This window comes from Corythoichthys intestinalis, chromosome 18 (assembly GCF_030265065.1).
Source record: "Corythoichthys intestinalis isolate RoL2023-P3 chromosome 18, ASM3026506v1, whole genome shotgun sequence".
Classification (NCBI taxonomy): Eukaryota; Metazoa; Chordata; class Actinopteri; order Syngnathiformes; family Syngnathidae; genus Corythoichthys; species Corythoichthys intestinalis.
The window spans coordinates 40,345,660-40,364,412 of record NC_080412.1 but is presented as its reverse complement, the minus strand read 5'-3'; the positions used below and the strand labels follow the sequence as shown (position 1 = coordinate 40,364,412).

General features: G+C 39.0%; 1 protein-coding gene across 2 annotated transcripts in view; it reads right to left on the bottom strand.

Moving 5' to 3' along the window:
• Window positions 1-6,104: 6,104 nt before the first annotated feature.
• Window positions 6,105-18,753, bottom strand: part of dpysl3 (dihydropyrimidinase like 3) — a 74,327-nt gene continuing 61,678 nt past the window's right edge. For both annotated transcript variants that reach the window (XM_057820756.1, XM_057820755.1), the window contains exons 12-14: window positions 14,390-14,569; window positions 10,116-10,269; window positions 6,105-9,069 (exon numbers count right to left, since the gene is read on the bottom strand). In XM_057820756.1, coding sequence (XP_057676739.1) covers window positions 8,975-9,069; window positions 10,116-10,269; window positions 14,390-14,569 — 429 coding nt within the window. In that variant the 3' untranslated portion in view covers window positions 6,105-8,974. The remainder of the gene's footprint in view (window positions 9,070-10,115; window positions 10,270-14,389; window positions 14,570-18,753) is intronic.

Sequence of the window (18,753 nt, the reverse complement as noted above, 5' to 3'; positions counted from 1 at the left end):
AGGCTCTAGGTTATAGAAAATCCATCAACGTTTGTGGTAAAACACATTAGCCAGCTGAAGGAAGATAGTTGTTTGTGGTTTTTTTTCTATAGTTTCGAGGTCAGGGAGGTTTGAGTGGATGATTCACTCTTACATCCACAAGCCGACGTCATTCGGTGCTGCTCTTTATTATTCCTCCATAGTTTTGAGTGTCAGACTTAGTCATCCATTGCCATCGATGTCTCACTGTTGCCTCACTCTTGTTTATTTATCACATGGCTGTCGACTAAACAAAAAAAGGCCACCCAAAGTTTTGAGAGTGACAGATTGTAATCAAGTGAGGAAAGTGCTCAAAAAACACACTTCAATCAGGAATTCATTTGCTACCCTTGTTTTTATTCCAGAATCAAGTCAGACCACCACAACATGTCTATTTTTTTTTTGTTTGTTTTCACCGCTGTCATTTTCGGGGGGGGATTCATACAACAGTATAAAAGAAACGACATAAAATCAAACCAATATAAATACAAGAAACATGTTACATGATGAGGTTGATGATGAAGTGCTTGCATAAGGGTGGTCTGGTGGGATAGCTGCAAATACTTATTTTTTTCTTTTTTAAAGTTTATAAGGAATGTAGAGCCAGACAGGTGAAATGATTTTCCTAAAGCTCATTTCTTCTTTTTTCTGATATCGCATATACCGTAATTTTCAGACGATAAGCCGTTACATTTTTCCCCTCATTTTGAATCCTGCGGCTTATTTGTTGATTTATTTGGGTTAATAGGTAACACTTTATTTGACAGCGGCTGTCATGGCCATTAATTAATGGAATGAATGAATGAAATTTTGTCACGAAGTCCAATTATGTCCGGCTCGGACCTTTTACATCCATTCAAAAGTGAGATACTTTGTCGGATGACACTAAATGAAATCTGTCATATGCATTCATTAATGCTCATGACAGTGTCGTGTCATAATTATGACGGTCTTATGACAGTGTTATGGCGGCACTGTCAAATAGTGTTACAAATACCATAACTAGCAATTAATGAAACAACTGGAACAGTAACTGAAGAAATATTTAGCACAGAACATGAATTTTGATTGTTATTTACATCTGTAGCGCTGCAATGCATGCTAGGAGGCATGCTGGATGAAACAAATGGTACAGTAACTGAAGAAATAATTAGCACATAACAGGAATTTTGATATTTATATCTAGAGGTGCACGATAATTATCGGTCTGATAATTATAGGTCCGATAATAGGAATTATGACGTCATCCCAATAAATCCAATAACATTGTATATTATCGGGCAGCTCAATTCGGGCCTATTAATATTAATTTTGGGACGGTGTCGGTGGATTGGGATGTGTGCGTTTGTTTCCACTCCTGTTTACATACCTATATAATGTTATTGGATTTATTGGGATGACGTCATGATAATTTGTTTTTACATGATGGCAATCATGTTTTTACATCATAGATGTCCCGTTATTACATGATAGTTATCCTGTTTTTACATGATATTTATCGCATTTTTAGATGATAATAATCACCTAACTCCTGTTCATGTCATCATGAAACTTTTGGTTAGGTCAAAGGCAAATCTATGCTGAATCCACCACTAGTATTTTTGACCTACAGGTGTTCAAAAACTAATAAATTATTTTTATTAAATTATTTTATTATTTTTAAATTATTTTTATATTAAAATTATATATATATATTATCGGCTATCGTATCGGTATCGGCCTTAAGGAGCAGGAAATTATCGATATCGGTTTCAAAAAATGAATATCGTGCACCCCTATTTATATCTGTAGCGCTCCAATGCATGCTAGGAGGCATGTTGGACGACAACAATCTTGACAGTAGGTGGCAGCAGAGGTTGACTGTCTCTCCTAAGGGAGCAGTGATGGCCAAATGAAGCTTCTTGAGGCAATGAAGCTTTGCAGCCAATTGGTTCAAAGCTTCATGGTGGTTCATTTGGTCTTTTGTCAGTCTTGTGATGCCGCTGTCAAATAAAGTGTTATCAGTTAAAATCTTTTGTTGTAAATATCCCATAATACAGTGAGGACAGCGGCGGCTTATAGTCCGGTGCAGCTTATCTACAGAGTATCACAAAAGTGAGTACACCCCTCACATTTCTGCAGATATTTAAGTATATCTTTTCATGGGACAACACTGACAAAATGACACTTTGACACAATGAAAAGTAGTCTGTGTGCAGCTTATATAATAGAGTTCATATATTTTCCCTTCAAAATAACTCAAAATATCGCCATTAATATCTAAACTAAATATCTCATCGGACCATAGGACATGGATCCAGTATGACACGTCTTCAGCAAACTGTTTGCGGGCTTTCTTGTGTCACGTCTTCAGAAGAGGCTTCCTCCTGGGGTGACAGCCATGCACACCAATTTGATGTAGAGTGCGGTGTATGGTCTGAGCACTAACAGGCTGACCCCCCCCCACCTCTTCAATCACTGCAGCAATGCTGACAGCACCCCTGTAACAGGTCACATGACATTTTGGGAGGGAAAATGACAAGCAGTACTCAATTTGGATGTTCAGGGATGTACTGTACGTAGTTTCTAAGGGGTGTACTCACTTTTGTTACCAGGGGTTTAGATATTAATGGCTATATTTTGAGGGGAAAATAAATGAAATGTATTATATAAGCTGCATACAGACTACTTTTCATTGTTTAAAAGTGTAATTTTGTCAATGTTGTCCCATGAAAAGATATACTTAAATATCTGCAGAAATGCGAGGGGTGTACTCACTTTTGTGATACATTGTATGAACAAATGCTGTTTTCATGTCATATTTGGTGGTTGGCGGCTTATAGTAAGGTGCGCCTTATAGTCCGAAAATTACGGTACTTATCGTCGAGTTTGTTCCTTAGTCATTACTCATTTTACAGTTGACCTCTGGTAAATATGAACAAATGCAGACGTTTTTTTTTCCTTTTCTTTTTTTACAATAACCATTGTGTCCAGTTTGCTATTTAGTCAGTACAACACGTAGATAGGGTAACTTCAGAGAGACGAGTTGAAAAGAATCATGGATCACGTCACCAGTTTCCAATATGTGGCCCATGCAGCTCCATGTCCTTAAGTTCAAGTTGCCTCTTGTATTCATTCGTAACAGGTAGTCCCCGGGCTACGACGTACCCGACTTTTTTTCGATTTCTATAACTTGTACTAACATTTATCTTTTAAGAACTACAAGTCTTTCTATCCATGGATCTCTTTAACAGAATGTTAATGTTAATGCCATCTTTTGGATTTATTGTTATAATAAACAAATACAGTACTTATGTACAGTATGTTGAATGTATATATCTGTCCTGTGTCTTATCTTTCCATTCCAACAATAATTGACAGAAAAATATGGCATATTTTATAGATGGTTTGAATTGCGATTAACTACGATTAATTCATTTTTAAGCTGTAATTAACTTGATTAAAAATTTTAATCATTTGACAGCCAGTTTATTTATTTTAAATAGGGCTACTTGACTTTTGTTTTGTGATGCAGGCTTTTATTTTGGCGCAGGAAGCATAAATGCTAACGATAAAGCTAATGATTGCCAACATGCTAATGGTTTACGTGGATTGTTTATTGATGTATGGCAAATTTGACTTGCAACTGATTTAATTTTATTTTGGTTTTTAGTTTCATCTGCAAGTGTCTATGTCATGAGCAGCTGAATAAAGTCAGCAAACCACACAGACATCTGACATGGTCATTTCAGAGCTTAGCTGCCTAGCTAGGACTTAGCTCCAACGTCTTGGCGAGGGCAGTGCAATGACGTATAATACATGTTTTTGGGAGAGCTAGGAAAAAATATCATCTGGCGATATATCGCGATCCTTTGTCACGATCCGAGTAACGATGCTTTTTTAGGAGTATTGATACTTTAGATACTTCTAATGTGCTGCACCAACACAGCGCCCGCCGTAAGCCAACAAACTTTAGATGTCCCGGTCCCATCACCCTCCCATCTGCTGCTTTTCTTGCTCAACAGTGCAACACCGTTTGCTTGTTAAAATTAACGATGAGTGACAGCTTTGATGTTGCCGGAGAAGCCTGGGAGCGCTACACTTGAAAGAGGCCACAATGTTGAGCTTGTTTCAACACTTGCGGTAGAGAGAGTGACAACTTGTGGACTGACTCAATAAAGCATTAATAAAGACAAGTATTTTTCTACATTATTCTTGTTTAAAAATAATTCAGTGAGACAGTAATATGTAGAGGCGTGCAAAATTTCCGATTCTTAGATTATTCGCGATTCGGCCGATTCACAAACATCCAAATTCCGATTATTGAATTATACCAGGTAAAGCGGAAATAAAACGCAGTCAGCGCGGTCTTCGGGACGCAATGAGGAATGGACCGAGAGTAAATATCATGTGCGGCTAATCCCGCTAGGTAAAAAAAAAAACAATAATACCTGACTACGGCCGTCAGCCGCTACAAACAGCGCCCAGTTGCTAGTTGCTACAAACCTACGGCAACATACGGCTATGGCAGATATCACATACAGTGCCTTGCAAAAGTATTCGGCCCCCTTGAATCTTGCAACCTTTCGCCACATTTCAGGCTTCAAACATAACGATATGAAGTTTAATTTTTTTGTCAAGAATCAACAACAAGTGGGACACAATCGTGAAGTGGAACAACATTTATTGGATAATTTAAACTTTTTTAACAAATAAAAAACTGAAAAGTGTGGCGTGCAATATTATTCGGCCCCTTTACTTTCAGTGCAGCAAACTCACTCCAGAAGTTCAGTGAGGATCTCTGAATGATCCAATGTTGTCCTAAATGACCGATGATGATCAATAGAATCCACCTGTGTGTAATCAAGTCTCCGTATAAATGCACCTGCTCTGTGATAGTCTCAGGGTTCTGTTTAAATTGCAGAGAGCATTATGAAAACCAAGGAACACACCAGGCAGGTCCGAGATATTGTTGTGGAGAAGTTTAAAGCCGGATTTGGATACAAAAAGATTTCCCAGGCTTTAAACATCTCAAGGAGCACTGTGCAAGCCATCATATTGAAATGGAAGGAGCATCAGACCACTGCAAATCTACCAAGACCCGGCCGTCCTTCCAAACTTTCTTCTCAAACAAGGAGAAAACTGATCAGAGATGCAGCCAAGAGGCCCATGATCACTCTGGATGAACTGCAGAGATCTACAGCTGAGGTGGGAGAGTCTGTCCATAGGACAACAATCAGTCGTACACTGCACAAATCTGGCCTTTATGGAAGAGTGGCAAGAAGAAAGCCATTTCTCAAAGATATCCATAAAAAGTCTCGTTTAAAGTTTGCCACAAGCCACCTGGGAGGCACACCAAACATGTGGAAGAAGGTGCTCTGGTCAGATGAAACCAAAATTGAACTTTTTGGCCACAATGCAAAACGATATGTTTGGCGTAAAAGCAACACAGCTCATCACCCTGAACACACCATCCCCACTGTCAAACATGGTGGTGGCAGCATCATGGTTTGGGCCTGCTTTTCTTCAGCAGGGACAGGGAAGATGGTTAAAATTGACGGGAAGATGGATGCAGCCAAATACAGGAACATTCTGGAAGAAAACCTGTTGGTATCTGCACAAGACCTGAGACTGGGACGGAGATTTATCTTCCAACAGGACAATGATCCAAAACATAAAGTCAAATCTACAACGGAATGGTTCAAAAATAAACGTATCCAGGTGATAGAATGGCCAAGTCAAAGTCCAGACCTGAATCCAATCGAGAATCTGTGGAAAGAGCTGAAGACTGCTGTTCACAAACACTCTCCATCCAACCTCACTGAGCTCGAGCTGTTTTGCAAGGAAGAATGGGCAAGAATGTCAGTCTCTCGATGTGCAAAACTGATAGAAACATACCCCAAGCGACTTGCAGCTGTAATTGGAGCAAAAGGTGGCGCTACACAGTATTAACGCAAGGGGGCCGAATAATATTGCACGCCCCACTTTTCAGTTTTTTATTTGTTAAAAAAGTTTAAATTATCCAATATATTTTGTTCCACTTTACGATTGTGTCCTACTTGTTGTTGATTCTTGACAAAAAATTAAAATTTTATATCTTTATGTTTGAAGCCTGAAATGTGGCGAAAGGTTGCAAGGTTCAAGGGGGCCGAATACTTTTGCAAGGCACTGTATATCTAGACTAGATGTGAAATGACAGACTTTCCCGCGCTAGTAAACAGGCGCCATCTTAAAGCAGTAGATTTCTCTAGAAGGCTCTGTTGTAGAGAACCTAATTACTTTTTATCTAAAATACCCCTAAATCGGCAAAATCTTGACTTGAATCTATCTTTAAATGATGAAACAGTTTTAAAACTTTCACATGTCGAAATTAGACATGAGGGAAATTATGGAATAACGGGCGCAATTTTAACAACTTTAACGGTTGATTCACAACATTAAATTAATTGAATGTAGTTTAAAGCTGCTGATACAGAATGGGGACTTGAGTATTTTATTTACTGTTTTTAACCGGTAACTTGATACTAAAATAGTAGTTTGGTTTACTTAGCCTGAGAGGATTTTTGAACAATTTTGGAACAAATATACAAAATATTTTTTTAAAATGGGGGAGGGGGGCATCAATAATCAATTTATAATCGAATCGGAGTCTCTGAATCGTAATCGAATCATTAGGTGCCCAAAGATTCCCACCTCTAGTAATATGTTTCAAACTGTATTTATTTACCGTATTGGCCCGAATATAAGACGGTGTTTTTTGCATTGATATAAAACTGAAAAAGTGGGGGTCGTCTTATATTCACGGTCTAAACGTTATACCCATCCACGACGCTAGATGGCGCCAGATATCATTGAAGCGATGTTCTGTCATGACAGATCTCAGCTACTCTCAAGTTTAACCAGTTTGTATTATTTTATTGCAATGTGTTTCCTTATTCAGATTTGTTTCATGACTACAGTTATAGACAGACTTCACGTTGATGGTTAATGTAGTTATGTAGTGCAATTTTGTTGTTTTATCACAATAAATTGGTTTATTTACATTTCAAAAAAACCATTCATTTACGAATGTGATTGCACTTTAGTTTACATATTTAAATGTTCAGATATTAAGATTTGAATGAGGCAAAATACCATGCTTTTTCTCTCAAATATGTTGTTATAATCATTTGTTTCAGATGTACTGTAATTTCTGTATAAAAATTAATTTGGTATTCAAAAAGTCTTTTTTTCAAACTTGAGTCTTGAAAAAGAGGGGGTCGTTTTATAATCGGGCCAATACAGTATTTATTTTTGAAGTTTTTTTTTTTCGGTATCGGTATGTGAAGTGTTTTAAATTGTTTTTGTTTTATTTTGCACAGGAACAGTTAATGCAATTTTCTATGTAAAAAAAAATTAATTAAAAGTTAAATGGAATCTAAACAGAGATACAGGCTTCTGTGTTTTTATGAATTTTAACTAGGGCTGTCAAAATTATCGCGTTAACGCGCGGTAATTAATTTTTTAAATTAATCACGTTAAAATATTTGACGCAATTAACGCACATGTCCCGCTCAGAAAGTATTCTGCCTTTTGGTAAGTTTTACAGCAAGGCTTTTTGTGCTGTCCAACAGCGAACTCTTGTGGTCACTTTGCGACATGGTTTATTGTTTTCTTGCCAGTTCATTATGGCTGCACGACGTCTCGGGCTGATAATGTTGTGCTTATATGATCCTTGGACAAGATTTGTCCGTAAGTATGGTTGTTGTAAAGAATGTACATATTATGTTAGTAAGCGAAATGTTATATTTTTTGTATGAGACGCTTTTTGTTTGTTTAGTGAACCTGTATAGCGTGCTAAGCTAACGTTGTTGCTAATGCAATGCTTGTGTACTTTTATTTTGTAGTTTTACGACGGTCTAAAGAGGACAATGGTTTGAGGCCGTTTTATTAATAAATCAGATGAAAAAGGAAGAAGTCTAATTATTAAGGCGTCGTTCACTAGCTGTCTAGCTTTGGAAAAAGTAGACGCTTCGGAGTGAGGACAGCATAGACAGATTTAAATGACAGTAGAGTGAAATGCCCACTACAGTCCTTATGTACCGTATGTTGAATGTATATATCCATCTTGTGTCTTATCTTTCCATTCCAATAATTTATTTTACAGAATATATGTATAATTTACAGAAAAACATGGCATATTTTATAGATGGTTTGAATTGCGATTAATTACGATTAATTAATTTTTAAGCTGTAATTAACTCGATTAAAAATTTTAATCGTTTGACAGCCCTAATTTTAACTGGTAATATGAGTCCATAGTTTAAATATCGCAACATGCATCGGATCGCCACACAAGTACCGGGTTACGGATCGGATTGTGACAAAAGCGGATCGTCCCAGCCCTAGTTTTCGGAGTTATTTTGGGATTTGGAGGGAGTTTAGGGGTACTTAAAGGGTTGATCCCGATTTTTTACGTCGCCTGCATAAGAACGGAACTCGTTCGTAACCCAGGGATTACCTGTATTTTTCCACCGAAACAAGCTAAACAACACCATTCACAAAGCTACACGTATGTACAATGACACGGCGAGCCAATTAAGATGAATGTGTCATTAATGAACAGGTAGTATACGTACTTTTTTAAAATACAGATTTACTGAACCAACTACCAAGAGCACCAGTACAGAATCGTTAGCATATTTAACTGATGGCAAAAAGGCTGATACTGGTTGTGCTTTGGTTGTTTTATCATTTTTGAATAAAATTAAAAAAAAAAAAAAAACATTCAATGCTTTGTTCTTGCCAAAATAAAAATGTTGTTTCCATTTCAAAGGTTTAGCATAGTGACAGGTAAGGCATGTATAGTCAGTGTTATTGTTTGTTTTTAATTAATCGTGGTTGTTCAATTCAACCCTAGCCCCACTCACACACACATTAACACAGTCTGGCTCTGGAGGCACACAGTTGACCCTCCTGGAACGGGAGAGGGAGGGGTTTAACTGAGGGAAGTGATGTTGGAACGGCCACCAGGGGGCACCATAATACGACGACCGGCAGGCCTTGTAGGGGTGTCATCAGGGGTGGGGGGACCTAAAAGCACAAAGAAAACGGATGAATGAAAAGACTTCAAATTTGAATTTGAAACAAAAACATTACACACAATATATGAGTTGTTTGACTGACACCGTCATAAAGGCATTTAACATCATGCTTATACGTTTGCAGTGGTGTACAAAGAACACACCCATTCTGATTAAAAAGGGAGCAGCCAGTAATGAAATCATGTTCAAATTCCTTCCCAAATAGATCACCTCCTGAGTCTTATTTTACTCTCAGTACTTAACTATGCATGTTAAGACAGGTATCAAGGACCAAAGACGGAGCCCCATTTGGCTCACGTCCAATGTATGTTGTTGACCAGCACAATCCGATGAAATACAATCATGAGAGCTTTTTTTATGTACTAGTGGGGACTTGTGGGGACTCGGAGGGAAAGTGTTGTTTTCTTTGCATGCAAGCATAGACTTCGTTATGATATTGATGGGACATAGGGTGCAGGGCCGATTAACAGGGGGCCTACAGTGCCCTCCACAGTTATTGGCACCCCTGAAAAAGATGTGTTTTTTAGCTTCTAATATATATATTTTTTAATTCAAATAATATGGGACCTTAATGGGAAAAAAAATTATGACGCCAGTGCCGGCGCGGTTAATTTCTTCCATTGATTTTTTTTCACGTTTCAAAATGCATGCATGGTTTGAAAAATATAATAATTACCTTAAATCCTCGAGCAAACCACTCCTGAGACAATCCTTCCTGTTTGTATGCGGTACGGCTTTCGTACTTTTTTAACCTAAATCTGGCGTTGGATCGCTACATGTGTTTAATAACTGCGACCGACTTCGACCGACGGAAGCGGAGTGTAGGACGGCCCCCTACTTGAAGGCGTGGCGGAGTGTCTGGAAAACTTATTTTCAGCTAGCTATTTTTCTTAGTCCAAGAAATCTGAGTAAAATTGACTTGTAGCACTGACAGATAATTTCATCTATTTGTAGTTGATTTACAATTTAACTAGTTTTGAAGAGGTGTGTTTTTGAAGTGCATGTAGGGGTGTTGTGATGAAGGAGCAGGGTTACCTGATAGAGTAAACCCGGACTGGTGCAGGTTCCTGACAGGCTGCTTGGTGGGTGACGTGCGCGCCGAGGCGGACGGGGTGCCGCCCCGCGACAAGGAAAATTCCGACACTGGGCCGTCATACATTCCCCTGGGCACTGCCCTCAAGACAGCCAGCTGCACGGAAGCACAGATAGAAAGTTAAGGTCGGACCAAGAGAGGCAAAGCGCTGTTTTGCGTGTTGAGGTACTTTTGACTGATTTTCCAGTCATTTAAGCATGCTCATATCAAGCATTCATGAGTGAAGAAAAAATGGACTTGAGGAAAAGCCGTCAAGACTGCACAGAGAACCGTTTTTATGCTAACTTTTGAGCATTTTGACTGATTTAGTAGAATATTCTTTTATATGATATCCGTCAAATGAAGGATTTTTCAAATCAATAGGTTCGACTTTATATTTTTCCCTTGTTTAGTCATTAGCTGTGGAACTTGTCAACTTACCAAAATGCTGCCATGTCTTCAATAAACCTGTCAGGTAGAGTTGTCCAGTATCATTGGGTGGCCGATAATATTGACCGATAAAAGCATTTAAAAATAATATCAGATAATATCGACATCGGTTTTTCATCATCGTTTTTGGGCCAATATTCATTTTGCCGTGACAGTGAATGCAGAAGCCTTTTTCCTTCATACAAGAAATGTTTTATGTGAGCAGACCATTTGCATTCATGGTGCAAAAACTAAATGAACAATAAATTAGGCTGCAGCTGTCGATTATTTTAGTAGTCGATTAATCTATCAACTAGTTAGTTCAAATAAGCAAGTGGTCGGATTGGCAACAAAATAAAATAAATAAATGAGGTTGTATGTACAACAAGGGAACAATTGGCTAACTTGCTAAGCAAAAGTCTGCTAGCTTAAATGCTATAAAAGTTTTTTTTATTTTTTTTATTTTTTTTTTTACAATGTTCTTAAAGTGCCTATGACAGCAAAAAGCATGTTTATTTAATATTTCACGCGGTATTTTATGCTCCTGAATGAAATGGACCACTTCGATGTGTGTGGAAGCGATCAATATATTTATTCAATTCTTTTAATCCTCACTGGATTGACGAAGAATGCAAATGTGACGTCAGTGGGCTAATCATCTTCAGTAAACAGCCAATACTACAGTATGCAGAACGACTGCGGATTCAGCTGATTTGGCGGTTAATCACACTTATTTTTCGCATCACGCCAGCCCAATGTGCTGCAGGCTTTTGTTATTGCACCAGGGAGAGGCGTGTGGGCCATTTTGGGTTTCAAAAAGTTCCCATTCACCGCGGATAATGGCCAAAACAAGTCTGACAACTGTGGGACCGCTGGACCAACAAGGAAGTGAGTAAGCTACATGTTTTATATTATGTCAAATACTGGGATCATGGCACATGTTTTAATCAGGAGGTGGCTTGCATTTTGTGGGTGACAACGCTCCTTGTCCACCGAGAAGGCCACTCGGCCGACGACCGGCGGCTTGTCACACACCATGGTAACTTTCACCTCCTCCGCCCTATTCGCATGCCCACCGAGAATGCACTTTCCTCGGCTTGGCAACAAGCAGCCCCCCGCTCCGACGTCGGCCGGTTTGTCCACCGAGAATGGGCTATTTTCGGCGTTCATTCCCGGCTACGACCACTGCAAGCCCGCTGTGGCCACAGCAGAATGACGAGCTGTAACTTGCTCGCTGCCGATCGGTTAAGACAATCAACCCCGCCACCGAATGTGACATGAGTTGGGGTAGTTTTGTGTAATTTTTCGTTTTCGAAAGGCGAGAATAAGACTTGGAAAAGCCGCTCGGTTCGGGTTAACATATCGGCTAGCTGTTACATCTCCTGTTTTGATGACGCTCTTTCCTCTGTCTCCGAAGCCGGGGCAGGGAAATGACAAAAGCCAGACAAACTCCGGTGGCATAAAATACCGTTTGGGAGATAAAGCAGTCAGCAGTTTTGACCCTTTTGCAGTAATTTTGACCTGTCGTACTGAATAAATGCATTTTATATATTTATATATTTATTTTATATTCCATTTAGCACAAGACATTTGTCATGACCTTACAATTTATTTTTCAATTGGGGTAAAATACTTAGATATAAGGAATATCCTCTAAAAATATTGGAGTAGAGCGATTGAAACAATCATAACATTTTGCTGCTCTCTGTCATATTATCCTCGTTCTGAATCTTCGCCCTCAATGGGCTGAATTCTAAATCAGATTAAATCGTAACCCTGTCGACGTCATCATCCAGCTGGGGACGCTAGAGCGCTATAATGACAGGCGGGTCTAAACGGCAGATTAAAAGACTAATTTCTCGTCATCTGCGCTTTGCCAAATTGTTGTATATAGTCAAATCGTTTCAAAATATGATTCTAATTCACATAACAATGTTATTTAGGATTTTTTTAAGCAGTCACAGGCACTTTAACTTGTGTTGGTCTTAACAGGGAGCAGCTGGATTCAGCCATGTTAAAGGAGTGATGTCATATTCACTGTTGCCACTAGAGGGCAATGTATCTACCCAAATCAATAAAACTGTCAGGTTTGCGGGCATGCAGGTGGTGTGTGGACCCAAATGCAGGGAAAGGGAGGCGAGGCAGATAGACGCTGCAAAAAGTATTTAATTAAAGCAAACAAAAAACAAAGTACAAACAAAACGACTGGGGAATTCAACAACTCTTAAGTCAAACAAAAGTCAGGGTACTAACAAAAGACTGGGATCAAAAACTTATTTAGGATGAGGAACACGAGGGCTGTGACGTAGGAACGGGCAAGAATTGACACTGAAGTGAACATACACATTGAAAATGAAGCGACAAGGAGTGAAAAGAAACTGGGAACTTATATACACACACAGACAAGGGGTAACGAGACAACGAGGAACAGTTGGGTGGCACAGGAGGATGCAGGTTGGAGGATACACTAGGAGCAGGCAAAACAGGTGAAATCAATGGGTAATCAGAGGGACACACTAGGAGGTAACCAACTCAAAATCTAACAAAAACTAAATGCAAAAACTTTCAAACCAAACCATTACAACGCTGCTCTAACCAAACGAATACTCGAATCAGCAAAATTTGATTTGAAACTTTTTTCCTAATCAAATTACTCGAGTTAATCGATTAATCGTTACAGCACTACAATAAATGATTGAAAAATAATTAGGGCAGTCAAAATTATCGCGTTAACGCGCGGTAATTAATTTTTTAAATTAATCACGTTAAAATATTTGACGCAATTAATGCACATGTCCCGCTCAGACAGTATTCTGCCTTTTGGTAAGTTTTACAGCAAGGCTTTTTGTGCTGTCTAACAGCGAACTCTTGTGGTCGCTTTGCGACATGGTTTATTGTTGTCTTGCCAGTTCAATATGGCTGCACGACGTCTCGGGCTGACGCCTATGTTGTAATGTTGTGCTTATATGATCCTTGGACAAGATTTGTCCGTAAGTATGGTTGTTGTAAATAATGTACATATTATGTTAGTAAGCGAAATGTTATATTTTTTGTATGAGACGCTTTTTGTTTATGTTTAGTGAACCTGTATAGCGTGCTAAGCTAACGTTGTTGCTAATGCAATGCTTGTGTACTTTTATTTTGTAGTTTTACGACGGTCTAAAGAGGACAATGGTTTGAGGCCGTTTTATTAATAAATCAGATGAAAAAGGAAGAAGTCTAATTATTAAGGCGTCGTTCACTAGCTGTCTAGCTTTGGAAAAAGTAGACGCTTCGGAGTGAGGACAGCATAGACAGATTTAAATGACAGTAGAGTGAAATGTCCACTACAGTCCTTATGTACCGTATGTTGAATGTATATATCCATCTTGTGTCTTATCTTTCCATTACAACAATTTATTTTACAGAATATATATATATAATTTACAGAAAAATATGGCATATTTTATAGATGGTTTGAATTGCGATTAATTGCGATTAATTAAGATTAATTAATTTTTAAGCTGTAATTAATTCGATTAAAAATTTTAATCGTTTGACAGCCCTAAAAATAATTAATATGTTAAGGCCACAACCGCATGTACTGTATTGGTATCGCTTTTTTGGAGTTGGACAATATCAGGATATCGGTTATCAGTTGAAAAGTCATTATCGGGATTCAGGAAACTCAACCTTCATGTGGACCTTGATTGCCATCTGCTGGTAGTTGTGCAGCAGTGAAACTGTTGAATTTTTTTTTTCATTGGGCATAAGCGGGGAAAAATGAAAAGACAAATTGCTCCCTGGTGCACAGTGGATACACTTTTACCTGCTTCCTGGCTTTAACACGCTTGTAGGCGTAGTCGGGGAACGGCGAGCAAGGGATGAAGCGGCCCACGCCCGAGTTCACGTGCAGGTTGCCGTCTTCCAGGACGATCTTTCCTTGACAGATAACCACCTGAGGCGCGCCGCGCAACTCCATGCCCTCAAAGATATTGTACTCAGCAGCCTGAGATAAAAGTAGAGAAACGCACAGATATGATTACGTACATGGATTCAATTGAAATGAAATATTACACCCCCTCCTTCCTCTCAAACTCAATTTTCCGAATGTGATCTTTTTCCACTCTCAGTCATTTTTATGTTTCTAATCGTCAATATAGTCAACTCCCTCATTCCACCGGTGCTCCTTTCTGGTTTGTCGTCCAAATTGAGGCCAGAGCAGAACAGAGCAGAACTCCTAATGGCTGTCCTCCAAACATGATGTCATGACAAATGCGTGCGTGCGAGTGTGCTCAATGTGATGGTAAACATGGCCGCTCCTGCTTGGCCGCATGTCAAAATATGCATTAGGTTAGATTTATTGTTTCTGGGATCAACTCTGAATGGGCTTTTTGTATTTTGGCGGACGGTCAAACTGTGGGAAATGAACATGTGAACATCATTACATAAGAGCTCGAAGAGGATGACTGAAATCTTTGAGTTCCTGTTCATTGAATCCAATATTGAATACGTACTACGACTGTTGGTTTTTTCCTAGTGTGACTTGTCCCTGTGATTACCCATTGATTTCACCTGTTCTGCCTGCTCCTAGTGAGTCCTCCTGTATTACCCAGCTGTTCCTCGTTGTCTCGTTACCCTTTGTCTGCATGTGTGTATATAAGCACCCAGTTTCTTTTCACTCCTTGTTGCGTCATTGTCAATGTCAGAGTCTCTGTCAACGTCAATATCTTCGTTCATGCCAGTGTCAATTCTTGCCCGTTCCTACGTCACAGCCCTCGTGTTTCTCTGCCTCAGTAAGTTTTTGATACCCAGCCTTTTGTTAGTAACCTGAGTTTTGTTTGCTACTGTGTTTTTGGGGATCTCCTCAGTTTTGGTTTGTACTTTGTTTTTTCTGTCGGCCTTAATTAAATCATTTTTGCACCGCCTTTTTTGCCTCGCTTCACTTTTCCTGCGTTTGGGTCCACACACACCTGCCAGCCCGCATTCCTGACAACGACATTGTCCGAGACGGACAAAATATTCCAAGGAGCTCTCGTGACACATCACGGTGCAAACAAACAGCACACTAGTTTTAAAAAATTGTATCAAATCTATCAAAAATATTTTCAAATATAAGCAAAAAATTACCATAATTTTCTAACAGTAAGGCGCACCTGACTATAAGGCACCACCCACCAAATCTGACACGAAAATTGATTTTTTTCATATACAAGCTGCACTGTAAGACAGTCCCTGACAAAAGTCTTGTCGCTTATCCATTTTGTAGAAACAATTGCTAATAACCTGACTTTTAATTATTCAATTGGTTTCAGAAATGGCTCATATGAAAGCTAAGACCCTCCCAAATGATGTTGAATGTGCAAAAACATATTTGTTTCACTGTAAAAAGATTTAGCATTTAATGAAGACATAAAGGTCCAATTTTGGCAAGACAAAAGTTTTGTCGCCTACAGAAAGTAGTGTGAAAATTGAACAAAAAATTTACTTCAAATACAAAAATATGTTACATAACATAAGCGAATTAGGTAGTAGTGCTGGGAGATCCAAATTTAATATTTTGTATGACTTCCATGGGCTTGAAGGACTGCATCCATGCGGTTCTGCAAGGATTTATACAATTTATTAATTTAAGTCATCAGGAATATCAAAAAAAAGCAGTCTTGCATGCCTCCCAGAGGTCATCAACATTCTTGGGTTTCGCCTTCCATGCTTCCTCTTTCATCCTGTTCATGTCCGGTGACCGGGCTGGCCAATCCTGGAGGATCTTGATCTTCTTTGCCTTGAGGAACTTTGAGGTAGAGATTGAAGTATGCGATGGAGCATCATTCTGCAGCAGAATTTGTCCCTTTTTATGGTTAGGAATGTAAGAGGCAGCCTGCAGATCTCTCAGGGTGCAAACACTTAAAAAACCGTGTGGCATTTGCCAAGGCCCACAGCCTGTCAAAAGGATGGACGCTGGAAAAGTGGCAAAAGGTGGATTTTTCAGATGAATCTTCCATTGAATTACACTACAGTCACCGCAAATATTGCAGGAGACCTACTGGAGCCCGCATGGTTCCGAGATTCACTAAGAAAACAGTGAAATTGGTGGTGGCAAAATCATAGTCCGGGGTTACATCCAGTATGGGGGTGTGCGAGAGATCTGCAGGATGGTTCGGCAAGGATTCATAACAATTTATTGATGAAGTCATCAGGAACATCAAAGAAAGCAGTCTTGCATGCCTCCCAGAGTTCATCAACATTCCTTGCATGCCTCCCAGAGTTCATCAACATTCTTGGGTTTCGTCTTCCATGCTTCCTCTTTCATCCTACCCCAGACATGCTCAATGATGTTCATGTCGGGTGACTGCGCTGGCCAGTCCTGGAGGATCTTGATCTTCTCTGCCTTGAGGAACTTTGAGGTAGAGACTGAAGTATGTGCTGGAACACCATCCTGCTGCAGATTTTGTCCCTTTTTATGGTTAGGAATGTAAGAGGCAGCTAAGATTTGTTGATATTTCAGACTATTTATGTTACCTTCCACAGTAAGTTCCACAATAAGTCGCACAGGACTATAAGCCGCAGGACTCAACATGAGGGGGGAAAAGTAGCGTCTTATTGTCCGAAAATGACGGTAATATTTATTAACTAGAAAATGCGATGGTCACTTTGCTGTGATGGTTGGGTTCTTGGGACTCTTCCTATGGTTAAAGCAGGACCCTCACATATAAGATAGTACACATCTCATGAACAACGAGATTTTTGTCTTTTTCATTTTAAGTTGGGCAAATAAATTATATTAAAAGTAACCTAATGAAAATTGTTCATTTCATTCTTTTAATGAGCCATATAAGTTGATATGAGCCAAGGTTTTGAACAGGCCACAGTGTACACAACTGATGTTGCTCACCATGGTCCGCAGTGTGATCAGGGAGCTTGTGTGCCTCCTCAGACACATGAAAAGTTAGAGGGAACATTGGTCACTTCCTGTTGATTTTGAGGTATTTCAGAGTCACTTCCTGTTGATTTTGGGGCATTTCAGGGTCACTTCCTTTTGATATTGGGTCACTTGAGTTTAAAATGAATAGGCGAGAATGGAAGTTTCCAAGCTATTGAAATGAATGGCAAATTATGCCATTGGACATGAATGGGAAATTTTGGCCATTAGACTTGAATGCGTATGTTTTGGGGAAATTCTGACGGAACCGTACGTTTTTAGCAAAAACTGTATCCAACCTTAGCTTCTTGAAATTTTTTATGTATATATGATGTGACTTGGAGAAAAATTGTTGGACGAGTAGCGTTTTGAAATTCCATTTTATTTTATTTTTTTTAAAAACCGCGTTTGTGGGCCAACGGTCTTTTTTGAGGTGGTCAAATGACACCGCATGAGAATTCCTGTCGTTTTTAGTGTATGAACGGTGTCGGTGAATCAAATGATTTTGGCTGGGCGGCTCTCTGTAGCAGTAATGCAAAAGCTACAATCATTTAAACACAGTGAAAATGCGTAAATACGGCAAAAATAATATCTAGAAATATTTCAAATCATATTTCTACAGTCAAACTGGAAATAAACTATAAAGCATGACAGTAAATTTCATTTTCAAACTTCAAATGACTGTGAATTATACTAACTTTGTATAATCATCAGTCCATAAAATGAATTTTGTTTTTACTTCTTTTTAATCATGGTGACTGCTTCTAATTAAAATATTTTCTTTTAGTGAGTTACTGTCCTTTTTTTTTTTTTTTCACCCACATTAAAAATGAGAGCTCCAGTGAAAGGAAGAGAGGATAGAATAGATAGAATTAGGATCTTTTAATCCACCGTGAAATTAAAATTCTATGCCGAAATCTTTTTGGGGGAAACCAAGAAGAAAGAGATTCTTGTTGTTGATTTGCAGAGATGTTATCAATAAGAAAATACATCTGCCATGTGATTGTGTGCAAGTACTACAACGCTCATTTGTTCTCGTATTACAACAAAACAATACTAGTATAATGCATAGTAACATAACTTGGTGGTTGCTATTTTTAAGTGACTGTTTTCTTTTAATTCAGTAGACATGAATGTACTGTGTGAGTCAGATGAAGATCCTCTGAGACCTCATTTCCGTTCGGAGGAACACTGAGCTCACTGGACCCTGATCAAAAATGTGTTTTCTCGCCTTGCTGTTCACAAGCACACATGCTGTCTCTTAGTCTACCTCC